General features: G+C 45.6%; 1 protein-coding gene across 8 annotated transcripts in view; it reads left to right on the top strand.

The window, feature by feature from the left end:
* Positions 1-17,953, top strand: part of SEPTIN6 (septin 6) — a 63,718-nt gene that overhangs the window by 10,480 nt on the left and 35,285 nt on the right. For all 8 annotated transcript variants that reach the window (XM_074359963.1, XM_045510943.2, XM_010947399.3 and 5 more), the window contains exons 2-3: positions 4,236-4,350; positions 11,315-11,510. In XM_074359963.1, coding sequence (XP_074216064.1) covers positions 4,236-4,350; positions 11,315-11,510 — 311 coding nt within the window. The remainder of the gene's footprint in view (positions 1-4,235; positions 4,351-11,314; positions 11,511-17,953) is intronic.

The following is a 17,953-nucleotide window of genomic DNA, read 5'->3' as shown; positions in this document are numbered from 1 at the left end:
AATCAGGACCTCAATTAATCAGGCCACCTTAAAAGAAAGAGGAAAGAGATAAGCTATCAGAGGTTTAGAGAGGGAGGAGGGAAGAAACTTCCAGGGGCTGTCCTGGGGTCAGTGTACATTCAGTCCAATGTCCTGTCCTTTTCACCTCTACATATTTACTTCTGAACAATGAGGACTGATATTCATAATTATGACCCTGACATCTAAGATTCATCAAAGCGGGAGTGAATGGTGCTCGCTAAGACAGGATTTCCTAAAGCAGGAACTGCATATACAAATTCATTTTTGAAGCTTTCTCAACTACCAGGATTGAGACATAAAGTTTGCTGCTTAAGTCTTCGTTAGCAAGGAAAACACATTACCCAGCTCCCATGTCCCCGAGTCCCCAAACCATCCAGTTAATTTTGGTGTATTGGACACCGAGTAAAAAGATACAGAAAAAAAATGGATTCTAAAACTTACTAATGGCCTTCACCAAATCCAGATCATGGTCATTTCTCCGTAATTCTTCCTGACTTCAACCTTGGCCTCTGGTGTTAGAAAACTGTTGGGTCATCTTTTACTTTTCTGATCATTTCCCCTTCTTGGGAGAATTCTCTTCATCTTTACATTCCTTACTTGTGGTCATTTCTTATATTCAATCTTTAGTTCTTTTCTCCCTGTGTTATCTCTTGGAGAACATATCTGGTTTCATACCTCTCACTCCTAAATTTATATCTCAGTCCCAAATTCTCCCTGAGGCTACAATCCCATGTTGCTAAGTGCTTACTGGGTTTCATTTCCTGGATATCTCACCGTAAAATCAAAACTATCTCATTTTCCTTAATATATAAAATGCTTTTTACAAACCCAGAAGAGAAAGATAAGCACTTATTTTTTAAAAAACAGGCAAAGACATGATTGGTAACTCACATGTACATACGCACAATACACATACATAGTTAAACAATAAAACAAATTTACTCTAAATAATAAAATGCAAATTAAGTGACATGGTATCATTTTTCAGTGATTCAATTCAAAATGATTAAAAAGCCTCAGAAATTCAGTGCTGGTTAAAGTATGGGTAAACAGACATTCGCATCCTGTGTTGGAAATAAACATTTGTACTATTCTCTGTTGATTCTCAGTGTGTACCAAAGTCTCTCCAATGTGTGTACCCTTGGACCCAGCAGGCTTTAATTCTAGGAATTCAGCTGAAGGAAATAATCAGAGACTATGCAAACTTGTAAGAATAAGAATTATTATTTATAATGTTAAAAACTTGGAAACATGATAACGTCTAGCAGTGGAAGATTGGTTAAGAAAATGTGGTGAATTCCTACAATGGAATGCTATGTGGCCAAAAAAGTAATGTTTTGGAAGTATGCTAAATTACTTAAGAAAACATCCATACCATATGAAGTGTCATGTTATTAAGCCAGGTAATGGAAAGGAATATACAGGATTATCCCTATTTTGTTAGAAAAAAGTATACAGACTGTGGGGAAATACATATAAATATTAACAGTGATTATCATTGGAGAATGATGTGATATTATGGGTGATTTTTTTTCTTTATAATTTTCCATATGTTCTAAAATTTCTATAGTGAGCATTGATTACTCTTTTAAAAAACCTGATAAATGTAATTTTAAAATAATTTAGGTGTTTAAAACCAGAATCCTCGACTTTTCCACTAAAGCACCCTTTCCTGGCTTCCCTCTTTCTGTCCTTGGTCCATCAAAGCTCCCAGGCTTTGGACCCTGCAGCCTTACAGTTTTCACCGCCCTTCCCCGACTCCCTCTGCCCCATCACTCACTGTCTCCTCCCTTCTTTAGGAAGGCTCTCAGATTTGTTCTTCCCTCCTGAGTCCCAAGACAGATCAGTTTACTTCAACCAGCATTGTCACAATGCCTGACTGTCCCTCTACCAGCTCAACGTTATTGGAGGTGTCTCCTAATATGTCTTCCTGCCCCTACTCCCTCTCTCCTCCCATCAGTCAAGCGCCCTGCAGCTGCAATGATCTTTTCAAAACACTACTTGTTTCATGGTCCTCCATGCTCAAAACGCTCAAGATGCCCCTTTCAAAGCCTGTGGCCTAGGGAATAAAGGCCATACTCTTTCTTCCGCTCTTTAGGGCTCTTACAGCGCTGTGCTAGGTGGGAGATAATGTGGGCACACAGAGGGGCTTGGTGAGTCTTTGACAATGAAATAAATCTTTAAGAGTAAGACGTGGAGTCCTCCCCACTGCCCTCCGCTGTCTTGAGTTTGAACATTCCCTTTCCTTACCTTTTGGCACTTGGACCAGAGGCCTTGGAGCACTTGAAGTTTCCTGGTGCTGAATTTGGAGACAGAAGAGGCAGCCAGGGGCGATAGAATGTGGCTCAGGAAACCCCCACTCTGAGTCTGCCCCAATTTCCGATGCCTGCTATGTAGGAGGCTCTACTGAGAAAGCATATTGGCTCTCCTGTCTCTGTCTCCCCTGCAGTGTTCGAACAGTAGCAAAAACTCACATCTTTCTTTGTTTGCTTTGATAAAAATAAGGCGAAAGGGGTGAGGGGAAGCAAAAAGGGGGTGAATGCAGAACAAGCCCTGAGTGACGCGGGCCACTCATGAAACCCAGCTGTCTTCAGGTACCCCTCTGGGGCCCAGAATGCATCAACCAGGGCGGAATGATGGCATATGGTTGTCTGTCGAGAATACTCCACTGGGAGTGTGTGGGGTGAGATGTGTGGGGGTAACGATCTTGCCAGATGGCAGTCACTGGCACCGGCCCTGTCTCTCGCTCTTGGAGGATCTGATGACACCAGTGGGAGTGGGATCCCAAGCTGGGTGCAGGGCTATCTGGGAACCAGTTCTGACAATGCCAGCTGCTGAGGGGCTCCCCCACCAATGCCGCCCCTTCCTCCCTCTCAGTGTGGAGGCATACCCTCAGGGGCCTAGTCTAGAAGTGATCCTGTTCACCCTAAGAGCTGCCAGCTGCACAGCTTGGGATGCTGGCGCAGGCCTCCTGGCACTAGCCACGCCCTTCTTGAATTGCTCTTGGTGCCTTTCTGGTGACAGGAATCTTGGTGGGGCCCCACCCAACAGAAGCCCTGACTCCCTGCACAGCCTGCCTCTCCTGTCCAGCTTGGCTGCCTCCAGCTTCCCCTAGGCCCTGCGCCCCTCCCTTGTGGCTCTCTGCCCTTAGCACGCTTCTTGAGTATATGCAGGCCCTTTGGTCTGTCTACCTGGCTCCTTGGAAGCCTGTTTGAGGTTCTCCCTGTTTTGTAAAACCATTAACAATAGGAAGCTTTGGAACCTGCAGGCAAAGCCAAGGCCCCCTGCTTTCTGAGGCTGCGAATGACTTGCCTGCCCCCTATGGAGACAAAGGAACAGGAAGGAGCATGAGGGCAGGGAGCCAAAAGTGTTCCCTGGCCTCACATGTCGTCCGGGGGTCTGCGGGGCGGGATAACGTCACGGTGCAGTAAGAACAGCGGCTACAGTCCAGGGATGCTCGTCACACACTAGGCCCCGTGCTCACCCTCAGGGGCAGTATCTTGTCTAATCCTCACACCCATCCTGTGAGGTAGTAACTACTAGTTCCCGATTTTACAGAGGGGGAAACTCTGAGAAGTCAAGTAATTTGTCCGATGTCCAGAGGCAAAGGACGTGGGACTCTAACTCGGATCTGCCTGCTCCCAAGGCCTGTTCTCTTACCCTCTCTGCCGTGCCACCTTGGTTAGATCCTCAGAATGCCCTTGCTTTTTTGAAGTCCCTATGTCATATTTACTGAACACTTGTGCCTGTTCCAGGCATGATGCTAAGCTCATTACATGTATTAGCATATATGAGTCACCCAATCACCTGTAAGGTGTATCTCCTATGACAGACCTGGAGGAAAACTGAGTCTCCAAGAGGTTACCCAGCTTGTATGTGATTGAGTCGAGAGTTAACTCAAGCCTGGGAACTTCCGGCCCCAGCATTCTCATCTCCTAACCCTCCTTTCCCGCCCCTAGAAGCCCCCTTTGTAGTTTTCTCTGTCTGGCACTGTGGTGATATTCATTGTGGAGCCTTGAGGATGCCTGTCCCCAAGAATCCATCATTTCTAAGCCGATAGGTCATTTTGCTTTGGATCAGGGACTAGCTAAGGGAAGAGATGGGCCCCAGACAGGTGTTACTTATCAGCACAGAGGGCATTTGGATGGGGAGTGAGACCTAGATTGCTTTTAAGAATATTTTCCTTTTCTTCCCTCCCTCCCCTTCCAAATTAGGGTGAAGGTTGCCGAACCGTCCCCCTGGCTGGACATGTGGGGTTTGACAGCTTGCCTGACCAGCTGGTGAATAAGTCAGTCAGCCAGGGCTTCTGCTTCAACATCCTGTGCGTGGGTGAGTATTTCCATTGCAGGAAATTCTATTACAGAATATGGATCCTTAATGGCTGGATGTGGCTTTGCAGGTAATTAGGTTAAATAGTGTGTCATTCTGGTCTATTTACAAGAGTGTCCCCCCCCCCTTTTATCCCTCTGCTTATTTTTGTAAGCAGCTGACTATAATTACATTTTTCCCTATGCAGCCATACCTTGGGGGAGACTGAGCTGTGTGACATCCAGTGGAAATTTTGTAAGAGAGCTGGCCGGCTCAGCTACTCTAGTCAGGTTTGTTCTGACTGCAGAAAACAGGAGCCAGGGCAGGCCTGGGAGGGAGGCAATGGCCGTGGAAAGATGCCTGCCTACCAGCTATGGCCAGTGGGTTGGGGTTGGGTCTGTCTGTTTCCTCTGCAGCCCTGCTGAGCTTGTTACAGTTTGAACTCAAGCACGGGCACCACACAGCTGTGTGCAAAGTTCTTTTATTCCCCTCAAATATATCTCTGTCTGGCCCTTAAGTCTCAAGTGTGGGAACCATGTCTGAGTCACCTCTAAGGTACTAATCGCAGCACACAGAGTTCAATAATGTATGTGAAATGGATGAATGAATTAACCCCACAGGAGCCACTCACTATACTTCTCAAACACTTTCCCGTATCAGCAATTTGGGTCCTTACAGGGCTCTGTGGAGTGAACAGAGCGTGTGGCATTCATATCCTCATGGAGCAGACAGAGCCAAGAAACCTGGGAGGATAAGGGACTTATCTGAGGCAACACAGAATAAGTGGCAAAGCCAGGACAAGGACCCAGGTCTGCCTGACCCTTTGTCCCTGCCACTGCTTCTCTAACCGCTGCCAGCAACATCTCTTGAGAATGCCAAAGCACTTTGGAAACTGTTAGGCACCAGATAGACAAATCTGAGAAACAGCAGTTCCTTGACATTCTTTAAGAATCTCTCCTTAGACCTTCAATAATCCCAAGTTTGCAAACACAATCACAGCATATAATTTTCACCGTACAGTGCCATAAAGCATACCTACATATTTTCGGTGACCTACCTCCAAACCTTAATGATTGTCTAAATACCATAATGACAGCAGTTTTCACGCCAGTTGGAACACTCACACTCTTTGGCTAATAGCTTTTTCTTATTTTCACAGAGAGCGGATGGGGAATTCATTCATGTTGAGGGTCTGAACATTACTGAATTGCATATTCTACTTTCTAATGTAGCTTAAAGTTCTGTTTTCTAACAAAGGTCATTCATTTTCTTGGACTCTTTTTTTTTTTTCTTCTCCTCCCCAGCACTCTTCCTTGGATCCTTGAGTACACTCAAGGACAAGTAGAGAAAACAAAGCCACTTCTAAATATGGGTGACAGGAGGTCAGCTAGGCTCACTCATTAGTGAAATGACTTACTCCCTCACACTAGCTTTGGAACCTATGTGATGAAAATATGTGCTTCACAGATTTACAGATCATGGGCCTGGGAGTCCACATCTAGGCTGTTAATTCTTCACATGCTGTAAGTCTACTCACGGTTGTGGCGAGGCGCTCTTAGGAGAGGGATGCAAAAGAAACAGAAGTCATAGTGACGGACATCAAGACCAACTACTATCACATCCAATATTAGGACTGCCAAATCTTTTCCATCTTTGGCTAATGGCCAACTTACTTCACATAATATTTGATTACTGAAAAACTTCCGCACAAACATTGGATTTCCTCGGCATTCCTCCTAGAGCTCTGTGTGACCTGTACTAAAGTTGAGTGGCTAAGAAGTGGAATGACAGGCCCACTCTAATCAACCTTTCAACCAAGTGCAGCCTGGGGCGGGGCTAGTAAAGCTTTAGGGAATACATGTAGGTCAGAATGGCTCTTTGAGGGTGGAAGTGTAGGGTAATGGGACATGTGGACCACAGGCTCCCCTAGGGCCCAGAGGAATAAGAAGCCAAGCTCAAGGCAAAGTGAGTGGGAGAAATAGTAAACCCCTACCCACACAGTGTGCACCTGCTGGGATGGAATCGCTTGACTGCCTGGGACAGACCCTCCAAGAGGGGAGGGCTGGGAAGGAGACCTTCGCACCCAAGGAGTCACCCCTTCTCCAACTCTCCCCGCTTATTAAGTTTCAGGAAATGGCTGCCCTAATAGCTCTCCTCTTAGCCCTGCAGGTGCACCCCTTGGATGGACTGGATTAATTTCGTTCCCCATCCTTGATCCAAAAAAAGCTAGAAACTCATGTATCCTGCTCTCTGGCTGGGCCCACAACCCTGTCATTGCTCTGAGAATACTCAATTTGGGCCAAAGTCATGAGCTGCTTACAGTGGTGTTAAGACTGCAATCTCAGCCCAGCCAGGGGGCTGGGTACTGTCACTGACTTCATGAAGGGCCCATAGCTTGGCTGTTGAAGGCGACCTTTTCTCTCTCAGGACCTTTAGTGAGCATACTCTGACGCCTACCATCTGTGCATAATGATCAGGTTTACTTCCTTAATGACTGTTATAAAACAATTGTGTTCGGGCATAGACTGTGTTTCCCCAAAGGGTTTTTTTTTTCATTGATAGGGCATTTTAAGTGTAAAATTATGGTAACACTAGCTTTGGTTATTAACAGAGACCTAGGATATTTTTATCACAGCATCATGTATCTTGGTGCTGGGCCACTGATCAGAGGCCCCAGCCTGGCAGAGTATGTGCGCATGTGCATGCTGGGCTTGAGAAAGAATCCAGAGCATAACCCATACATAGGGGCATCAATAAATGATAAACTTTTTAGAGGGATAGGCACATGGGCGTGACTAGGCCCATGGCTCCTCTCCAACAGATTCTCTACGGTTAACAACAATGACCAAGTGGGGTGAAGTTCTCCTCCCCTAGTAAAAATCTCCTAGTTCCTTAGCTTTGGAAATCACTAGGATCCCATGATTCTGGATATAGTTCAGGAGGCTTCAGAGGAACCACCAGAGTCAGCCGTGCAAATGTTCTGCTGGGAAAGAGCCCCAAGAAGACTCAGCCCTCCTAATGGGCCAGCAACAGAGAATGCCTGGGACGAGCACAAAGGGTCATAATGATATTTACTTTGAAGCTGCTCAAGATTCCAGGCTCCACTGGGCTCTGTTGAACTCGGGGGAAAAAAAAACACATACAAGAGAAGCAGGATTGCAGCTCAGCACAGGAGGAGGGGAAGGGCAGCTAGCATATTCTCAAGGTCAGGGTACGATTGTTTCATCCCTCCGTCTCTGGGAGAAGCAGTTGCCCACCTGTCTCAGACAGGCTGCCGGTGGGGGTGTGCTGGTCAGCCTCTAACAACCCACTCTCAGGAGAAAAGTAGCCTTTGCCGATTTCCGTGATGTCATTGTTTCTACCAGAGCTGGTTTTGAGCTGCAGACAAGATGTCACAGCATGTGGGATTGGGAAGAGCTGCAGGGAGCCCTGCGAGCCGGCTCCAGCCCAGCCTGGCCTCTTCAAGATCAGGAAGGAGTAGAGGGCAAGGTCACAGCGCCAGGCAAGACCTTGTCCCCATCCATAGGCTCCCTTGGCCAACAGGAGTTCCTTGGGGAGTTTCCTTTTGAACACCTCCTTATTGAACTCCAAGACATTTATCTTGGCTTATTCCCACATTCGGAGCTGGAAGAGACAAGCTCTGTGTGACAGAGTTCCACGCGAACAGGGATTATGGCTGTCCTGTTCGTTGCTGTATTCCTGGCCTCTAAACCTGTTCCTGGCTCCTATTGGAGGCTCTGTCAATATTTGTTGAATAACTGAATGAACCAGCCTCCCACGTCTGTGGGCCACACTAGAGCATGCTGGTTATAAGCACAGGCTCCTGTGTCAGACTGCCTGGACTCAAACACCGGCATCACCGCATACTACTTTTGTGACCCTGGGCCAGTTCTTCCTCCACATTTTATAGACAAGGAAGGTCAGGTGCAGAGAGACTGAAGAGCAGGGGCAAATTCACACAGCTAGGAAGTGGCCTGGTTAACCCATCTGTAAATTGAGGACAAATAGTAGTACCTCATCCGTAAGCTTATTGTGGGGAATGAGTAAGAAAATATATGTAGAGTACTTACAGTGGTACCCACATAGTAAGTGCTCCAGAAATGACAGTTATTATTATTACTACTCTAACATGCTCATTTTATGGAAAAGGAGACTGGGGTCCAGAGAAGGGGAAGGGCTCAGCTTGTGTCACACAGTTGTTTAGTGATAATCTGCCTGGGACTCTGCATTTCATCACTTGCAAAGACTTAACTGCACAAGATACCAGAGGATGCAAATGTTCACAGCAGATGAAGAAAAGGCCTAAGCTTTATTACAGCGGTTTTGAACTCAGGATAGAGAGGTCAACGTCAGACTATCCCAGGAAGTATAGTTTGTAAAAGCATATGTCATATTCCACATTGTAAACTGAAATTCGTTTTTAAAACCCTGGTGTTTCCAGGATCCTATCTATGTTAAGCCAAGTGAGAGGAAATCCTCTTGGCCCAGTGGAGATGACTTAAAAGGGGTTAAGAAACCCTGCTGTCCACTCTGAGGAGGGAGGAGGAGAGAGAAATGGACCCCTTGGGACTCCTCAGGTTTCCTGCTGGAATCTAATTGCCAGGGCCCCACCTTCCTGCCGGGGGTGTCGGAATGTGCTGACCTGATCCGGGTTAGGCTGCAAGTGGCTCCCCTCCCCGCCTCAATGCTGGGCCCAGGGCAGTGTAGGAGGGGACAGCAACCCAGGCTCAGGCTGGGTCTGTGACAGCCATCGTGAGAGACCCCACCTCTAGGCTCCACATTGATGGAAAACTGGAACGGGAGCTAGATAGCAATGGGGCGAGCGCACTGGTTTCCTGCCCTCTTCTTAGGTTGCATTTATCACGATTCCCTAGACACCCGCCGGGTCTTTTCTTCCAGACACTCATCACTGAGCGTCTAATTTCCACAGCCCCCTTGTGCTGGCAGGCATCTGGGTGGTCATTTTCCCTGTTGCCCTGCCCTGCCCTACCTGCCAGGCCTCCTTTTCTCCAGCTGCACAAACAGGGCGGGGCCCCTCCCTCTGGCACTGCTCCTGAGGCCTCTGGGTGAGCGTTGGGCTAAGCACTCTGGGGACTGTCAGAAGTTGCCCATCCTGCGGTCTGAGAATTCTTAGGATCAGGGAGTCAGGGCGCCAGCTCCGGGTGTTGGGGAGTCAGGGCCCACCACCCCCTAGGAGCTGCGGGGCATTCAGCAAAGAGCTCAGGGAACAGAAGAGAGGGCCTGGAGGTGAGGATGTGAGTGGAAAATGCACATACAGAGGCAGGTTAGAATGTAGCTTGAACCTCAGCGCACAGAGGGAAGGCGAGTTGGGGGAGGGAGCCACCCGGTGTTCCCATCTCAGAGGTGCTGGCCCTTTGCCATAGAGCTGCACCCCGACCTGGGCAGGGAGGGGGCGATGTGTTCCTTTGCTTGGCCAAGTCTACCACCTCCCATGGCAAAGGCTCCCACCTCACCAGATTTTTTTCTGGGAATCCAAATACTTCCTATTCCTTTAGGGAGGGGGAAAAAGGGCCTCTTCTGGGATAGTTTTTGGTGCTAATAGGTACAGCAGACTCTGGCTGGAAACACGATCTGTGGGAGGAACCATTTCCCTGCACCCTGGCAATCAACTCCATTAACCAGCCATGACTATGAAACTGGGCTGGGGGGCTGGGTAGCCAGGCTGAGTTGAATGTTCTCCTTGTTCTCTGTCTCTCTCTCACCAAGCTCTCCATGCACAGAAAGCTCTCAGCCTAGACAGATATTTTTAAAAGCACCTCCTGCATTCATAGCTCATTATTTGGGATGAAAGAGGCGTGCAAGATGCAAAGCTAGACACACCCAGAAGGTGGAGGGGAGAGGGACCATTTACAGTTATGGGGTGGGCAGCTCTACCCCCAGCCCTGGACTGCCCTGCAGATAGGTGCTGTTGGTCACGGGGGCGGGGACTTGCCAGGCCAGGATTTGCCCAGGGCAATCTAGGAAGACTTGTCATTCTCACATCTCAAGGGGTTGGAGCAGGGAAGGGGAAAAGAGAGGTGATGATAGCAGAACAGCAGGATGGCCCAGGTCTTCAAAGCGCAGTCCTTGGCTTCTGGCAGGGGTTTGATGTCCTCTGCCTCTCAGGAATAACCTTCCAAAACCTTCACCAGTCCCCACAGCCCTTCCCCTCCTTGTCTCCCTGGTGTGAAAGTCAAGACTTTTGAAATTCCAGTGGTTTAATTTATTAGTATCCTGCAGTCTGTTAGTTAAACAAACAAATGACTGGTTTGTTTGAAATGTAAAAGGAAGAATAATTTGTGGCCTGCTAAATTCCCTCCCCATTAGCTAAAAATGGTCTCCCCACTGGGATACACATCCGAGCATCTGCAGAGTGCTGTTTGGGCCTGGCAGGGAGACAAGGGGGGGGGGGACCGGACTGAGAGGAGAGGATATTTATTTGATGAGGGACCGCTGTCCCTGTCTTTTAAACTTGAAAATAGCCCTTCAATTTTTATTGTTAAAGCTACACATGTTCCTTGTAGAAAACTAGGAAAATAGAGAAAAGCATAAAGGAAGAAATGAAAACCACACATAACCCCACCACCCAGACATGACCATTGGTAAGAGTATCTCGTATATCCTTCCAGTCTTTTTCTGGGCATGACTCTTACCTCTCTATCACTGCCTTGAACCCAGTTTCTTTTTCTGACTATCAAAATAGTGCATACTCAATTTTCAAATAACAACAAATATGAAGACTAAAAGGAAAACTACGCCAATTCTACTGTCCTGAGATGACTATTGCTAATATGTTGTTGTAGTTCCTTATAGTCCTTTTCACTTAACGGAGATCAAACAGTTCGTATAGTTCTCTGTGCTCTTCACTTAGTGTCTTATTGAATGTACTTTTTCCCATGTTAATGAATATGCACCCCAAACATGATGTGTAATGGCCGCATGGTCACTGTGTGAATGGATTATAATTTATCCTTTCATTTCTCAGGAGAGACAGGTTTGGGCAAGTCCACCCTCATGGATACCCTGTTCAACACCAAGTTCGAGGGGGAGCCAGCCACCCACACACAGCCGGGTGTCCAGCTCCGGTCCAATACTTACGACCTTCAAGAGAGCAACGTGGGGCTAAAGCTCACAATCGTTAGCACAGTGGGCTTCGGGGACCAGATCAACAAGGAGGACAGGTAAGGAAGGCAGTGGGGTGGGGAGGCTGGTGGGAGGCCACGGGGAGGAGCTCACCACGGGGGTCCTCCTGGACCTCCGCTCAGCTGACGCAGGCAGGGAGCAGGTACCTCACTAGCGCCGCCTCTGCCCAGGATCCCTGTCTGTTTACTCCACGCGCTTTCCATTCCATTCAGCCGACGTTTATGGAGCTCCGGCCTGACATGCTCTGACGATCTAAGAAGGAATGACTTTGTCTCTGCCCTTGAGGCACTCACGGGGAAGCCTGGTTTTAAACAAATGAGTTCTCTGGAGTGTGGTATGCTCTGGTAAGGACAGGGCACACAGAGGTAAAGGACACGTTATAATGAGAACACGAAGGAGAGAACAGTCAGCTCCACGCGGGGAGGTCAGAGAGGCCTGCACAGAGGAGGTGCCCCCTGAGCTGGCCCTTGAAGGGTGAACGATTTTGTAAGACAGACAAAGGAAGGTTGGAAAGGGCATTTCAGGCAGGGGCAATGGCTGATACAAAGGCAAAGAGATGTGGAAGTCTGTGGCATGCTCTGGGGAACTGCGCTTGCTCTGTTTGGTGAGACCAGGGGCAGAGTTACTGTGAAGCCACTGAAGCTTGTTTCAGGCCCTCACTTACCCAGACCCCTGCAAGGCCCTGGAACTAATTTCTAGTCATAATGTTGGTTTCTTTTTTCTTGAAGGGCCCTTCAAATCCTATGAGCTTAAGGCCCCATGACACTGGTCTGCCCCTGGCCTGGCACTTGGCATGAGCTGGGGGAAAAGTGGGGGGGAGATGAGCCTGAAGAGGTCAGTAGGGGCCAGATTATGGAGGGGTTTCTAGCATGTGTGGATATAGAGCCATTGAAAGGCTTTATGAAGTAGAATGATGTAGTCTGATTGAAGGGGTTTGGGGTAGGATGGAGATGGGCTGGAAGGCAGGAAGACCAATTAGGAGACTGTTGGACCAATTCCATCAAGGCAGCGGTGAAACAAGTGCTGAGATAGGGACGGGCAGACACATTTGATAACTGTTGAGTAGGTAGAGCCAACAGGACTTGGTAGAGACTCGATGTAGTAATGTGAAAGCAAAAGAAGAACCTAGAATGAGGCCTAGGTTTCTGGCTTTGGAGAGTGGACAGATGGTGGCAGCAGTCAGTAAGTGAGGTCATCCGAGAGAACCAGGTTTTAAAAGAATCAGCTCTGTTTTGGACACGCTGGGTTTGAGCTGCCCGTGGACCATCGAGAGACGTGATGACCTTTCTCGGTGGGCAGCTGCATAGGCAGGGTTAGAAGTCAGGGGAGGGTCTGTGCTGGAAATAGAGACTTGGGTTATCAAGGTATAGGTGATATGTTCCAGCTGCAGGCATACACAAGCTCATCCAGGGATCAGAGTTGAGTGAGATTAACACTGGGTCACAGACAAAAACCTTGGGATGTTAAATCAGCAGATGGAGGAAAAGACATCCTGGAAAGAGACTGAACGGGGAGTAAGCAGAGAGGTAGGAGGAGAGACTGTGGGTGGTTGAGAATGGTGTTCCAGTGAGGGTAGGGGTGAGGCTCAACTGAGGATGTGATGAGGGCTGGGTTGAGGGAGGGGGAGGGGGGTCAGGCACCCATCTGCATTTAACTAAAAGTCACATGGTTATCACACGTGCTCTTTGCAGAAAAGGCCATTCATCATTTTGAGCAAAGTGTCTGCTCATCCTTTGAGGATGCTCTTGCTTCTTAGATGAACTGTATCCCAAATTCTCCTCTTTCTCCCTTAAAGTTACAACAGCCATATTCATTTCCTTATAATGAAGAAATATATTTAGCTCCTTAATTGAACTGACTTCTGTTTTCCATTTGAAATTCCAGACAAAGGACACCTCGGTTTTTTGTAGGCTTGCTTATTGTGCTAATCTTGTTTGGTGGAGAATAAATTAGACCCTGGGGAAAGGGGATATTTGGGTCACAATACAAGTGATTCATCTCAGCTGCAGATTGCTCAGCATCTCAATTAAATTTCTCCTGGTTCTCAGTAACATACATTCAACATGTCTAACACTGGAAAATGACTTGATAATTATGGTTTAGGAGGGCCCAACTGATACAGCCCCTTAGAGGCTAATCTACTTCTATTATATGTGTAATATCTTCATTGTTTTTCCTGATTATAAATATGATACATATTCATACACAATCAAATAATACAAACTGCAAAAAGAAATGAGAAGCCTCCTTAGAATTGGGCTGGGGAGCAAGGTGGAGTCAGCGCCAGGGATTTGCAATAAAAAGCCATATTTTCTCCATTCTGACAGAGCCATGTGGGCATAGTTCTGTCAGTGCAGCCACATTGACATAGAGCCTTAGGAGGCCCTGCTTTACCTAGGGCGCAGGGCCAAACTGAGACAAGCAGTGACAAAGGCCATATCCCGGGGAAAGCCACCCTTGGAAAGATGCTGGACCAAAAGGAACTCAAGAGGAAGACAGGACAGGCTGGAAGGAGGTGTCCTTAGTAACGTAGGCTTTGGTCTCAGACAGACCTGGGTTCAAATCCCATCTTGCCACTTATTAGCCCAAGGATCTTGGACAAGTGTTTTGTGCTGGTCTCATCTTATCCATAACCAGTGTTGTGACTGGACCAGCTCTTGTGGTTCTTATCATCATTGCAAGACGCCCTCAGCAATAACCATCGGGAAACCATGGGTGGGGGGGGAGATGTGTTACTGACAGGTCCTGGAAAGGACAAGGCACACCTGGGGCTACACAGGGAGGTCATGGGTAGAGAAAAAACCTGCGCACAGGGCCTCATTCGGGTTCTGCTTTCATTCGGGTTGGGAGTGGGAGGCCTATAGTTTTGCGGGCTTGCTCTTTATTGGTGAATTTAAAACATAAGAGCAGGAATTTAAAACATTGGGAGAGAAAAAACAAGCAGCCTAAATGGTCAGTGATGGAAATCAACCAAGCTCTTTAAAACAAAGCCTAAGGTAGGGGGTCGGAGGGGCTGGTTCCTTATCTTTAGGTGGCTGGCAGTGTGTTTACTCGAGATAGCTGACCTTGAAGCGGATGCCTTTTTGAAGTGGATGTCTCTGAAATCAAAGCTGAAACCAGGCACTTGCATTACAAAAATGCAAGTTACAACTGTCAGGGCTGATACCACAACTAGGCACTTACATTCTCTATACCCCAGTCTTCTGTCAAGTGGGGATGATGATCATACTAATATCTGCCCGGAGGCTTGTGGTGAGGCGGACTCAACATGTATAGCACAGGAAATGCTTAAATAGTGCCTGGCACAGGGTAACCAATGAACAGAAGATATCATGATGATCATGAGTTTTATTGGTAGAAGAATCGAGGGAGAGTTGTATCATGTAGCATATGGGAGGGAATGATAAATGGTGTCCAGGAAGATAAAAACTGAAAACTATCTATTGGGTTTGAAAACATGAAGATCATTAATACACTTAGGAATAATAATTACAGATAAATTACGGGTAGAAACTAGATTGCTGTGAGTGAATGGCAGGTAAGGAAGTAAAGGCATTAGAATGGCAAAAGGAGCGACTGAACAGAAAAATGAGTCCAAGATCATATTCATGTTTATATGGCAATTTAGTGTATGTAAGTTAGCAGGGGAAGAATGGACTATTCAAGAAGATGTGCTGGGAAATAGGCCATCCACTAGGAAGAAATAAGATGAGACCCTCCCACACAAACACTATTCACAAAAATAGATTCCAGTTGGATTAAAAACAAATTCTAAAAATATGAGGGGAAAATATAGAAGATTTTTATCACTTTGGAAGTAGAGAAGGCTTTTCTAATTGTGACACAAAATCCAAAAGTCAAAAACACTGACAGATTTAAATTCATTAAAATGAAAAAAAAAAAACCCTTTGTATTGTGAATGGAAAGATGTTGCCTCTCGTATCAGTACACAAAGGATGTTGTGGCCATCAAGCCAACAGCCACGGCAGCCGCCCCCAACTGTGGACCCTGAGGGGATTCAGGATGGAGAAAAACAGGATACTGGTCCTGGATAGTTAAGATGCATATCAAAGGAATGATTTCAGTGAGCCCAGGCTCTTGCATCTCTCCATACGCAGAAAAGTGCTAAATTCATTAACTTGAGATGTCTGGTTTTCTTTAATAATAATCTTTTGATGTTCTAACTACCTGGTTTTTGTTGCAAAATCCCCTATATATCCTGGCTCCTCCCTTACCTCTTCTTTTTTTTTTTAATTTTATTTATTTATTTGGGGGGGGAGGTAATTAGGTTTATTTATTTATGTTTTTAGAGGGAGTACTGGGGATTGAACCTAGGACCTTGTGCATGCTAAGCATGTACTCTACCACTTAAGCTATATGCCCTCCCCCTCTCCCTTACCTCTTGTAAGGAGTCCCTCAGTGCTATCTGAGAGGCTGTCTTCCGGGCTTAAGTCCTCAGTTTTGTCCACCAAATAAAATGTAATTCTCAACTTTTAGGTCTGCATTTTTTCCAGTCGACAGTCTATTGAAAGATACCATAAACAAAAGTAAAAATAAATTACAGATGGGGAGAAAATATTTGCAACCTATAAACCAGACAAAGGATTTTTTTCTAAAATGCAAAAAGATCTTCTACAATTCAATGAGAAATAAACAGGCAATTGACAGAAAGGAAAATGTAAATGGTCCATCAACATACGAAATGATGGTCATTCAACTTCATCAGGGATTAGGGAAATGCAAAATGAAAAATGAAGTATTTTTTAATCTATCAGATTGGTAAAAATAAAAGATAAAAATATCCTATCCACCAACATCGAGTACTTTCATTCATGTTGCTGTGAGTGTAAATTGATAAAGATTTTTTTAAAGGGCAAATTTGATGGTATCTATTAAAAATTTAAATGTGACTGTTTTATGAGCCGGCAGGTCCACCTTTAGGCATATACTTTAGAGAAACAATTGCACAAGTTCATAAAAAGCAAGGATGTTCACTGTAGCATTCATTATGGAATAAAGAAATTTTTTAACAGTCTAAATTTCCACCAACAGAGCAACTTAATGAGCTATTGTACAACCATACCATGGAATTGTATTTGGCAGTGTAAAAGAATGAATTAGATCTATACATACTCACATAAAGATGTTGTTAAGTGAAAAAAGAGGTTGCAGAATGATACACAGATCATGATGCCATTTGTGTAAATCTGTCCCTTTCCAATAAAACAAACATTTGTCTGTCTCTCTGCTTATAGAGGCATAGAAGAAGGTCTGTAAGGATAATCAACAAACTGAAAAATAGTAGTTACTTTTGAGGAGGGGAGATTAAGTACAGATACTACTTGCATAATTAAAAACAAATTTTAAAAAATTGAAAGGAAGCAGATAAAGTGGGTGTAGACTGCTCACTTAAAAAGCTTTTCTGAGCTGGGAAAAAGATAAAGCGGTGTCTAGAGGGAGGCAAGGAGGTCAGGGGTGACTTTTGTGAGGATGGGAGAGATGATGAGGGCTTGAACAGGAGCATATGCTTCATGGATATACAAGAGGGGGCAGATGTGAGAGAAAAATATCCACATGACATGTAACCAAATTGATATGGAGGGATCTAGTTCAGTTTATAAAATACTAAATGTCTACTGTGTGCCAGGTACAATGTGAGATGCCAGTGTTACTGAACTCAGGTTTGGCTACTCACTGCTCAAAAGCCAATAATTGAGAGGCAAATGTTGGGAGAAAAGAAAGTTGCTTTAATCAGAAAAGCCAGCAATCTGGGAAGAAGGTGGATTCATGTCCTGAGGCCAACTTCGAAGATTCTGCTCAGCCATGACAATTTTTAAAGGGAAAAAGGGGAAACAATCTCAGTTAATCATTAAGGTAGGAGGTCAGATTTTTCGTCATTTTTCCATTGTGTGCATACCTGCTGACTTCTGATCTTCCTTTAGAATGCTATTTACCCATGTGGTCTGCTTGCAATTGGATGCTATCCTGCCCATGTCATCCACCTGCAAATTTGCTGAGGGAGGAAGTTGAGGGTAGAAAGTCAGTCATTCTTTTTCTTTTGTGTGTGTGTGTGTGTGTGTGTGTGTGTATAAATATATATACATATATATACAAAATATTTATTTATTTAAACATTTTTTATTGAGTTACAGTCATTTTACAATGTTGTGTCAAATTCCAGTATAGAGCAAAATTTTTCAGTTATACATGAACATACATATATTCATTGTCACATTTTTTTTTCGCTGTGAGCTACCACAAGATCTTGTATATATTTCCCTGTGCTATACAGTATAATCTTGTTTATCTGTTCTACATATGCCTGTCAGTATCTATAAATTTTGAACTCCCAGTCTGTCGCTTCCCACCCCTCTCCTTGTATATATATTTTTCATTGAAGTATAGTCAGTTTACAGTGTTGTGTCAGTTTCTGGTGTACAGCACCATACTTCAGTCATACATGGACATACATATATTCACT

This window comes from Camelus bactrianus, chromosome X (genome assembly GCF_048773025.1).
Source record: "Camelus bactrianus isolate YW-2024 breed Bactrian camel chromosome X, ASM4877302v1, whole genome shotgun sequence".
NCBI classification, from domain to species: Eukaryota; Metazoa; Chordata; class Mammalia; order Artiodactyla; family Camelidae; genus Camelus; species Camelus bactrianus.
Note: the sequence above shows the minus strand (reverse complement) of the source record. Positions and strands in the feature narration are given on the sequence as shown.